General features: G+C 42.5%; 1 protein-coding gene across 1 annotated transcript; it reads left to right on the top strand.

Moving 5' to 3' along the window:
• Nucleotides 1-11,030: 11,030 nt before the first annotated feature.
• Nucleotides 11,031-12,153, top strand: gpr184 (G protein-coupled receptor 184; the record flags this gene model as incomplete). Its single annotated transcript, XM_084438860.1, has 2 exons — nucleotides 11,031-11,177; nucleotides 11,272-12,153. 2 exons carry the CDS (start codon nucleotides 11,031-11,033, stop codon nucleotides 12,151-12,153), a joined length of 1,029 nt encoding a protein of 342 aa, XP_084294986.1.
• Between the last annotated feature and the right edge of the window lie 70 nt (nucleotides 12,154-12,223).

Below are 12,223 nucleotides of genomic sequence, written 5' to 3'. Positions count from 1 at the left end.
AAATTATTTCAGTTCTAATGCCCGCAAATTAGCTAGGTACAGTAGCTAGCTATCTGAACCAATCCTTCCCAGCATGCTATCAATAGCTAATGCTACCTAGCTAAAGGCTAACAGTGTATTATAGCAAGTGAAACATAATTTGTGGATCCGCATCGTGATTCAGATCTGCCCCAAAATGGAATGGGTTCTTCCTTGGCCCATGCTACACCCTTCTAACCTGACGAGCCAACCGTCTGGGAATTCTCTATTGGAAACTGGAAAAGGTCATATACTTGGCAGGTGATTGGATGAACCATCTGTATATATCTATCACGCGCCATCTTACACCGCTCCTTGCTGTCATCATACTGTACCTAAGCCCACCCAGCGTAGCTGTTTGTATTTAAAATTCTTCATCACCAACGCTGATTGGCGAGATTGTATTCTGATCCGGCACAAATGGATCTCTATGGAGAGTATCCAGACTGATTTGTGAGAGAAACAGAATGTGAGCTCGAGAAATCAGGAGAGTCTCACGAGGCTAACACCCCTCCACCAAGTTTCATGAAAATTGGTCTGGTAGTTTTTAGCAATCCTGCTAACTAACGAACTAACACTTGGCACCAAAAACATAACCTCCTCACCCGGACTTTGTCCCAGGGGGAGATAAATAAATGTATAAGCAACCAGTATAGAATGGACTAGAACCTACTGTACATGTGAAAGAAAAAAATTACACCAGTCAGAAACACTTCCCTCTACCATGAATCCTCTGGTGGTGTGCTGTGTACTGCATACCTACCACAATTTCCTGTTTTGTAAAAGGGTTTCTAGAAAAACATCAATCAGCTGTTGTATACATGAATGGGAAAATAAACTCTCTGCCATACCACAGTTGTGTGCCCTAACCAGCAGAGAACAGGGCTGAGTTTCCCAGAGGCATCGTAGCGCTACGTTCATCGTTACGATGAACGCCGTAGCTTACGATGAACATAGCGCTATGATGCCTCTGGGAAACTCAGCCCAGACCTTTCCTTGCCATGAGCACATGTTCTGTGGATAGAATGTAGACTACTTGTCATCTGCTTGCACTTGTGGGTGGGAAAAAAAAGTTTAGGCTACTGGTAGTTAGACAGTCAGTACACATTATTTATAGGCCCCTCATAGCTATCTCACTTTTATTTTAATTTTTATTTAAGAAGAAAAATAACCCCAAAACAATGTTTAACCACTTGTCAATGAATTAAATGAAAATTAAATGAAAACTCACTGGGATCATTTTTGAACCAGGCCTGCCTAAGTGATGAGTGAGGTTAAATGTACAACAGCATTCATAGAGAAAATGACTCATTTTTTCCTTGTTAGTGTTCAGTAAAAACAAAAAAAGAAAGCCAGATAAGTAACACAGGTGGCTCATGAATTCTAGCTCTGCTTCTGCCCGACTCTGCTACGACAGAATGTGAATTTATGACGTCTCTGATGCTTCCTGCTTGATGTGTTGCTCGGCAGAGAGATAGAGCTACAGCTGGATGTAGTTACTCACACACATGCTGCTTGATAGGCTGCATGCAAACCAACAGGCTCAGCGCTTAACTTTAAATTAACCTTTTTACTTGGTAGCACTTTAAGTTAGGAGCCCCGGCAAGAAATTAGGAGCACCCATCAAAAGGTAAGGAACACCAAGAATAGCAAATAACCTCATTTTTATTTTTGTTAGCTAAAATGTTTTTTGTTCTTTTTACACCTGGTTTTAATTATTTTTTAAGTTTTAGTTATAACCTTGTTGGCTACCCCCCTACCCTGCCCCCCCCCCCCACATTCCCCCCCCCCACACACACAGAATGATGTGATGATTCCTTGTTAGAAGGATTTGTAATCTGGCTTTAAAGTGACTATGTCTTCATCAACGGCAACATTCTTGAATATTGAGTGAGAGACACAAACATCGCTCGCATCATCTACATTACCATTTGCAGTCACAATGGGTGTGTGTGCAGTTAAATGTTAATGAAAAGCCAGTTTAGATTTTGATATTATAACACACACACATACACACACACACACACACACACTACTCCAAATTTGTGGTTACACAGTATAGAATGAACAAAGACTTCCAGTCTGTTAGTCTACAGTGACAGCCAGGGGCTGAGAGATGAATATTACATTAGTCATTTAGCAGATGCTTTTATCCAAAGAGACTTGGAATAATACCTCACCAGGGAATGGAGGCAACAGCAACCATTTCCTGTAGAGAATGGTTTTCAGCTCTCAGCCTCCCTGCATGCTCTCGTACAGCCATAAACTGAATTTAGCCGCAGCATAATATCAATCAAAACCTTTTGGTATAACACTGTACATGTTTACACAAAAGTTCATCTTACTGTAGGAATAAAAAAGGTCAACATACCTAACGAACAGAATACTGTATGTCTGATATACATAATTTACAGTGTTTCCCTTAGAAAGATTCTGAACTTTGAACTTTGATGCAGCAGAGATGATAAACGTGCTCATGGAATCATGTACAGTCGTTGCATTATTGGTTGTCTTCCCGACGATCTAGTGGTCAGTAAAATCAACCAAGTGTCAAGAGGTGGACATTGTTGGATTCCTCTTTGCCTACAGAATCTAGCTATCTCCTTTTGAGCAGTTTGGGGTCGATCACTGTCGTCCGCCATTCAGTTGGTACAATATTTCCCCATTCATTCTCTATTCTCTGTTTCGATACCCACATCTCGGCTGGTGGGATATAATGGAAGGTTGTGACTATGGTTTCCTCCCATGCTGTGTGGTGTGATGTTTTTTTCAGTTTCTTGTTGAGTTTGAGGAAGTGAGATGTATGACTCATAGTGAGTTAAGTCAGAGAGAGAAGTTCCTGTAGTGCATTCCTATAGATAGATAGCTAGATAGATAGCTAGATAGATAGATAGATAAATAAAAGATTAAAGATCCCCTATTTTGCTCCTTTTCAATATAGATTGAAAAGGTCCGAAAAACATGCCTTTGAATATTTTGCTGGAAATATCACTCAGATTAAACATTCTAGCATGCCTCTATACCCCTCTGTTTCCATTCTGTTCTGGATGCACCATTTCATGTGTCTATCTTAGTCTAGTAGGAGGAAGGGGTCCCAGTGCACCCCCCGGAGATATACTTCTAATCAGTGTTTCTAGATTGGAAAAAATTTGTAGAAAATGATGAGCTATGTTAACAAGCTGAAAAATGTCCCACATGCCATTTTTATGCAAATTACTGCCGCCCAAACACTCAGCTGCCCATTGACCTCCATTCATTTATTAGACCAGGATTACGCAAAAGCTACCGAGCTGATTTTCTTCAAACTTGGTGGAGGTGTGTAGCATGGGAGGTAGCAATGAAGAACCCATTCAAATTTGGTGCAGATCCGACTCACATGGCCGGTCCAGGGGCCAGCCAAAGAAGTCTGGTGGCTGCCCATTCACCTCGATTTACTACTACTAGACCAATTGGCATGAAACTTGATGGAAGGATGTAGGGTGGTCCAACTCAAAACCCATTAAATGTTTACATCATTATAAAAAAATCAATTTTCATAATATTTCAGGCAATATTGCGATAATTACAACATTTATAATTTGATCTATTAAAGAGACTCCAATAATATTTCAGATAACTGACAAAATAAGGTGTCTAGATCCCATGTTTTGAGTGTCAACTGTCAATCCATTCATTCATTTCCATTCATTTAACGCATTTAACAATTTTTTTTTATCTAGCACCATGTTAGCTAATGTTACAGATAGCTAGCCTCATCTACGTAGGTTCCTAATGTTAATTAAGCAATAAACCACGAGAGGCCATGTGTTATAGTGATTTTATAACAGCTAGGGGGCGTTGTTAGGCACAACGCGAAGTGGAGTGCCTAAAACCCCCCTAGCTGCTATAAAAGTTTTTATTTTTGGTTTTATTGCTGGTTTATTGCGGTTTATTGCTTTTATACAACGGTTACTACAGCTATTAGTGTAAAATAAACACACAGCAATGTAAAATATTAACATTTATTCAAAACGATCATTCCCTCAATTCCGCCGAGCAAAATAGTTCCCCTAACAAAAGGGTTGCCAAGCAACAATAACAACTACAATGCATTGGATCAAATGAGAGGCGCATTAATACTGAAAATGGAATGATATGCGGTCCCAGGTGTGGTTACAAAGTATTTTAACAGGGCTTCCAGCCAATCAGAATCAAGAACCAGAACTACAGTAACCGTTGTATAATGTACAGTTAATGCCAAACATTACACATACTTGTTGGCTTATATATCCATATTAAACCAGAAACAGGCACCACAGATGAGCTAGATAGAGTAGCACAATTTTTTCTACGCCTAGATAGCTAATTAACCCAGTTAAGTGGGTTTTGTTACTGATAGTGCCAAAAAGTCCTCAAGTACATCAGAACCTCTGTTATTTGACTGAAATGTCACAGCGCACCTTTAACATTATTGGTGAATCTTATTTTTCTCATTTAACAGTGATGGTAGACGTCGACATTAAGCATGCCAAAAAGAAAATGCAGTGTAGAACCCACAGCCAACAAAAGCTCTCCATCTACATGCATCCTTCATGTGCCATCCTTGTCTGATCGTGGGGATTTTACACCACTCAGTAAAATCAAAGGATCTGCTTCAGAAAAACTACAACTGCTTCATAAGATCCGGGATAAACATCTCCGCCAACAGCATGACTCCCCATATCGTATGCAGTCAGCATGTGATCATATCCCTACCAGTCTGGCTGATGACCTAGAAAGTGTTGGGTATCACCGGCAGTGTTATCAGCGCTTTACTAGCAATCTTCATCGTTTGGGACATGATACAGACCCAGGGCCATCAACCTCACAGTGACATCACTCTCCTCGTTAATCAGGAGGTTCTGCTGGACCCATCTTCCCGCCAGAGTGCATCTTTTGTGAGAAGATTGAGATCAAAGACGGTAATCGCAATACTGAGAGGCCTGTATGCTTCTCATCCTTTAAGAGCAAAGAAAATGCATGGGAGCAAATTGAAGCACGGGCCAAGAAAATGGGTCTATGGGTCTAATGGGTCACAGAAAGATGAAAAGCAAAGACCTCTTTGCTTGTGAGGCCAAACACCATCCGTCATGCTTTAAAGTCTTCTGCACAGCTTTCTTCAACTACGAGCATTGGTTTGGTTTATTCATACATCATCATCATGGAGCATACTTCATGTACATGGATGTATGAAAGGGTCACCCCAAGGAAGCTATTTAAAGCTTTTAGTAGGGGGCCCAGTCTCCCAGTAGGGGGCCCAGTCTCCCAGAGCGTGGGATTCACAGAGCCGAAGCACCAAAGGAGCAGGCTTGCATGTCAGCCGCACACGAAAAGGCATTCAACTCAGAACTGGAACACATTCAAACTCATGTCATCCAGCAAAATGAAGTCCTAAAGCTATCTTCATTGCGCCTGCTCTATGTTGAGGAACTGCATTTGCATGGATATGAGAACCCAAATAACCGTTCTGAGAAACTACTGAAACATCTACAAAATGACCCAATCAAGCAGCATATTCACTTCACAAAGGTTGATAATGACATGAATGTTTGCAAGTCTTTCTGGCTTGTTCACAGCTCAAATATAACTGTTTCCAATGCACTTGCTCGAGCTTACACACTTGGAAGCACAGACAGCAACCAAAACATTGCTCTCCAACTTCGCGAGACAATTCTAAAGGCTTTCAAAGAGTCCAAAGCCCAACCATGGCCACCAACAGCTGAGGACATGTAGCTCACTGCTGAAGATATCCTCCCCCCAGACCTAGTCTGCTTTCTCAGCACGCTTATGGGTGGCAAGGAAGAGATGGAGAGAAGCGTCTAGTATTCTCCATTGGACAAGACCTGTGCCGTGCAGTGTCAGAGGGAAAATGGAAGTTAACAAAGCACATTCTCCTCTGTGTAAGGCACCTGTTCCGAAGCAAGCAGCTCACCACAATATTAGACAGGCTTGGCCTGCTACGATTTTGCTTTAGAATTGGAAACTGCCCTGAGCAAGGTCCTGGACGATGTCTCAACTTATCGTATAATAATATAATCTTGGTGAATGGTGATTCATTTTTTTAATTCTTAAATTATAAGTGACTGTGTGATTTTTGTCTAGATCTAAAACTGGCAGTGACTGGTGATTGAAAGTGCAGTGCACCTCTGTGTTTCAGGTTGATGTGTGTGAGCTTCCTGAGCTGTACAGCAACCAGGAAGAGACTGATACAAGGGTGGTGCTGTACCTCCATCATGCTGCTACCATCGGGTACAAGAAAGCTGTAGTCAGAACACCAGACACAGAGATCTTCCTGATCCTGCTGTACCATGCCAATTCCATCAAGCTGACTGTGTACCTGGATATAGGGTCAGGGAAACATCGGCGTCTTGTGAACACATCCGAGCTTGCCGAAGCCCTGGGAGGAGATTACTGTGCCACTCGTCTTGGCTTCTATGTAATCTCAGGAGAGGACTGCACCAGTGCCTTCAAAGGGAAGGAAAAGGTGGGGCCCTTGACGAAGCTGAAGAAGAACCCTAGGTTTTACAAGGCATTCAGTGAACTGGGTGACGACTGGGATGTAAAGCCTGAGTTTCTGCAGCAGTTGGAGAAGTTCATCAATAACTGAATAATAACAGGTCCCCTTTAAACAACACACTATTTCTGTCTCTACTCTCTGGTGCCTTTCACTTTGGATTTTAGATCTGGTCTAAGGCGGGTCCAGGTTTGATCCGTTGGATCCAGTTTTGGAGTAGGCGGGCTGTAGACAGGACTGACGTAAGGTAATCAAATACCTATTCACTTTGCATTTTAGATACAGTCTAAGGTGGTTCTGGATCCACTGAATAAATGTGCTCTAGACAGGATCTGAGTTCGATAGTGAATGGAAATCATCAGGCTCAATAGATACAGTAGACAGACAGACAGACAGACAGACAGACAGACAGACAGACAGACAGACAGACAGACAGACAGGCCACAACGTGTTCACAGGCACTTTGCACTTCTATCATAGATGGAATGAATGCTGGTTTCTCATTGCTCTTGTTGCTCAGAATCAAATTATTATTTCTGAATTCAGTAATTTGTTTTTTCATTGGGCCTGACAGTGTCACAGACATGAGATGAGTCATGGAATAAATTCATAAAATGTGTTCACATTTAATACAGCTTCAGCCGTACAGCGGGACACAACATCTAAATCTTCCATTTAGTCAGCCAACTCCAATCTCACTCCACTAATATCTGATATTACCTACGCCAGAACAGAACACTGTGCAGGCCTGCCTCTGAGCCTGATTTTCTGTGATGTTTCACTGTCTCTGTCAGTCTGTCAGTGTACGTTAGTGTCTGTCAGTCTGTCAGTGTCTTTCAGTGTCTGTCGGTCTGTGTCAGTGCATGTCAGTGTCTGTCAGGCCGTTGCCATAGACCCGTAATTACCTGGGTGGTACTGGCTTGTGTTGTGCCTGATGCTGCAGCCAAGGTTGTTTTGAACGGTTGACTCATAGTGTGATGATGAGTAGCGCTGCCTGTAGTGTGACTGAAATGACTTCCACATCTATAGGACTTCCTCTTTGGCCTATCAGTAGAGATGAGTATTTGTGTTCTTGAGTAAGGTGGGCATCATCTCTGGTAACGCTTCTGGCATGTTACACAACGAAAAGTGAATGTTCCGCAGGTAGACTGGTGATGTTGTGTGCTATCTGTGCCAGACTTCCAGTCTGATTGAGGACATGCACAGCAATATCCACACCACATTTGGACACAATTATAGGAGCCATGTATTATAATAGCCTAATAGCATCAGTTAGCAGATGGAGGCGGATGTTTCCATAGCTAATTCCTCCCAGAGCAGAAGGTCCCAGTCTATTTAGTGAGTAATTGTGAGTTGGAAAGCAGTGGTCAGGTGTCCAAATGCCATGAGTGTTTTTCGGCAAAACCCCATTTTAACAATCGGTGCAAAGACTAGTTGACTATGGGTTAAACTACAGCAACAATGGTCAAAGTGAGGTTTAATCAAATCAAATGTATATTTATCACATTGCAAATGAGTTATATAACACTGAGCATGTTACAAATTAAATGTTTAGATCCTACGCTAGGATATATTCTATCCTATGCTGCTACTCTTGTTACTAATGACATCATCTCAGCATCTAAACAACAGGAAACATTGTGCTGCCCTCTTTGTAGATCTTTCAAAAGCATTTGATACAGTCAATCATTACCTGCTTTTAAATAGACTATCTAGTATTGGTTTGGATAGAGGTGCTTGTGATTGGTTTCAGGACTATCTGTCATCATCAAGGTGTCAGTGAGTGAAATTGGGTAATAATCGATCTGATTTCTTGTCTCTAGCTAAAGGTGTGCCCCAAGGCTCAGTTTTGGGTCCTGTCCTTTTCACCATCTATATTAATGATATTGTCTCTGCACTAAATGGCTGTCATGCTCATCTATATGCTGATGATACAGTTGTCTATTGTATTGTGGTTACTGTGCAGGAAGCCATTGAGAACCTGCAACTTTCTTTGAATGTGCTGCAAGAAGCTCTTGCCAATCTGAAACATGTCCTTAATCCCAGTAAATCTAAGTTTATGTTATTTTCTAGAGCCAGGATTACTGATTATGATAGGCTCCATTTATTAACGGCTTATGGCTCGCGTATTGAGAGAGTCACTGTGTACACATATCTTGGTTTGTAGCTGGATGATAAACTCTCTTTCAAGTTTCATTTAGACAGTCTAGCCCAGGGGTCGGCAACCTTTACTATCAAAAGAGCCATTTTTGGCCAAAAAATTAATACAAAATCTGACTGGAGCCGCAAAACATATTTGAGCTTAAACTGAAGGTAATGCTTCCCCTTAGATTTATTTTCAGGCATGGTGGTATATGCACCCAGGGGGGACACATAAAGGGGGGCAGGGGTGTCTGGGGGTCCAAGGGGGAAATTTTAAGCACTGCATTTCCTGCATTCTGGTGAATTTCTATGCAGTCTGCTGCTATCTAACCTGACACGCCAGATAGTTTGCTTCGCATAATCATCTGCGAAATCTCCTTTGGTATTGCTTGGAAAGGGCAGACACTTTCAAAATTACTTGCCAGATGATTGGATGAACCATCTGTGTATCACCATCTATCACGCGCTAACTTCAACCGCTCCTCACTGTCGTCACACTTAAACCCACCCTGCCTGTTTGTATTTCAAATTCCTCACAACCAACACTGATTGGCGAGATCGTTTTCTAATCTGGCACAAACGGATCTTTAAATCCAGACTGATTTGCGAAAGAAACAGAATGTGAGCTCACAAAATCAGGATGGTCTCACGAGGTTAGCTGCTATCTAGCTAGTTAGCTAACTTGAATGCCGACATGACCACTTATTTTAGTAATAAATAAATGTATTTAATAGTAATATATTTATTTAGTTATTAATTTCCATATAATGTTTGTGAAAGCCAGTGAGCCACTGTAGAGGGGCTAAAGAGCCAGAGCCAGAGCTCCAGAGCAGCAGGTTGCAGACCCTGGTCTAGCCTCTAAGCTGCAGCAGAAAATTGGCTTCCTTTACAGAAACCGTTCTAACTTTCCTACGTTCAGCAGCTAATCAATCTAATATTGATTAGCTGTCTTCTAATCCATATGAGACTATGGTGACATAATCTATAGACATGCTTCTGTGACTACCCTGAAACCCCTAGACCCTGTCTACCACTACGCCCTCAAATTTATTACAGGTGATAGTTATGACACCCTGTGTTAATTATGATAAGGTAGCCTGGTCTCCTCTCTCTTTAAGGCATAACTATCACTGGTATTTGTTTATTTTCAAAGCCATTATTGGTAAATGTCCACCATACATCTAGTCTCTGTTGGACTGGAGGATTGGTACTGTACCTACCAGACCCGATCAAACGATCGGCTTGTTTTTAGGGTTCCTCGAGTTCATTCTGAACTTGGTAGAGCTGCTTTTTTCCATGATGCTCCTTATACCTGGAATACTTTACAACAGACTCTAAAGCTTGAGGTACTCACAGTTTAAATCCATGGCTCTTGACATTTGTACTTCGATTTGTAACTATTTTTTTATTATTATTATTATTATTATTATTATTATTATTACCATTATCATATCATTATTAGTAGTATTATCATTATTATTATTATTATTAATATCATTCATATTATTATTGTTGTTGTTGTATATTGTATTTGTTCTGTTGTTATTTGTGTATTTGTGTGAACTCGTCAACATTGTAATTGAGGGAAACAGTGCTTTACGAGTATGAATAAACGTTTGAAATGAAATGAAATTCTACCATCGTGATATGAGATTAGAAAGAGAGGGACAGAGAGAAAGAGAGAGAGAGAACTCATGACCAAGGCCTTTGAGGAGAGAGCCCAAGGAAGAAAGGGCAAATAAGAAAAGACAAGAGAAAGAGTGAACAGAGATCAACGGTCTACATTCCCTTTTATACATAACCATCAACGAGTTGTGTGAGGATAACCAATCAGACCACACCTTGTAGTCTTAATAACGCCATTGCAAACAATGACCAATTGGTCATCAGAAACGCAAGTCTTGCATGTTAAACGGGAGCAGGGTATTTCCCAACATCTGTCACAGATGAAGCCAAATATAGAACTAAAAATCCTCTTTGGCACGTTTTACAGTCTTGGAATTACCTCATCTGTGTTAATTAAAAATATACTCAAGTCTATAAAATGATCTAAAGCTAGATTCACATACGACAGCCAAAACGGTTTAAGACATTTCAGAACAAAATTTTATTGTTTCCTGACTGCCAGTTTGAAGCATTGAAGGTTCTACTGTAAAACTGGAATTTTCAAGATTCAACATGTCAAATCTTAGGGAAAGACTCACAAGACAGACGTTGCAAAAAAAACAAGCACCTTGTCGTGGCTGAACCTGGCTAAATGATTTCTCTTAATGTACTCCTTCAGACAGAGCTCAGCAGCTGGAGGTGAAACAGGAGCAGCAGGAGCAGAGGAGAGAAGATGGTCAACAACACCTCCGCTCCACAGTTATGCGAGGTTTTGATTGGCCAGAGTTCCATCAGTGACTTCCTGATGGCCATGTACATACTGGTGTTTATTTTAGGCTTGACCTTTAACCTCCTGACCCTCGGCCCTATCATACAGCAGGTGCGAGTTCTCTGATTGATCTTTCACATGTTATGTTTCACAATGTCCATTGATTAATTGATTGCTTGATTGATTGATTGATTGATCTGTTCAGGTGCGGAACCACAATGTTTTGGGCGTGTTCCTTCTCAACCTGCTGCTGTCCGACCTTCTCTTCATCCTTACCTTGCCCCTCTGGGTCAACTACTACTACCATGACCACAAATGGAAGCTAGGCCCCAGGTCCTGCAGCGTGGCTGGCTTTTTCTACTATTCCAATATGTACATCAGCATCGGCCTCCTCTGCTGCATCTCCGTGGACCGCTGCCTGGCGGTCACCTCCCCCCTGCGCTCCAAAGCTTACCGCAGTGCCCGCTACTCCTGGCTGCTCTGTGCTGCCGTCTACGTCTTGGTGGTGTTAATGCACGTGTTCGTTCTGGTCAAGGACAACCTGACCGACGCCCACGACGAGATCCACGGCCGTGACCGTTGCTACGAGACCTACCCCATGCCAGAACCCGTGGCTATGTTCAACCTGATCAGGGTCGGGTTGGGCTTCCTGCTCCCCCTGCTGGTGCTGGCGGGCAGTTACTGGGGGGTGCTGGGGGCGGTGAGGAAGAGTCAGGGGCTGAGCCAGCAATCCAAGAGGAAGGTCCGCCTCCTCTCCTTTGGGGTGATTGGAATATTCTGCGTCTGCTTCGCGCCGTACCACATCCTCTTGTTGACGCGCTCGCTGGTGTTTTATTTCCGGGAACTAGGGGACTACTGCCAGTTCGAGAAGACCATGCACTTCCACTTCTCCTGCACGCTGGCCCTCTCCAGCTTCAACAGCGTGGTGGACCCGGTGCTCTACGTGCTGGTCAGCAACGGGGTGAAGGAGGACTTCCGGCTCTGCTGGAGAGAACGGGGGCTGGGGGGCGAACGGGTGGGGCATGGGAGCGTCGGCATCTCCCTGACAAACACCAACCAAAAGACTCATAACGCAAACATGATCTGAGGGACTGGGGGGACGGATGAGGGTGGAAAGTGTGTGTGTGTGTGTGTGTGCGTGCATGTTATTATTTAAT

The sequence above is a fragment of the Borostomias antarcticus genome, assembly GCF_949987555.1.
Source record: "Borostomias antarcticus genome assembly, chromosome: 1".
Classification (NCBI taxonomy): Eukaryota; Metazoa; Chordata; class Actinopteri; order Stomiiformes; family Stomiidae; genus Borostomias; species Borostomias antarcticus.
Note: the sequence above shows the minus strand (reverse complement) of the source record. Positions and strands in the feature narration are given on the sequence as shown.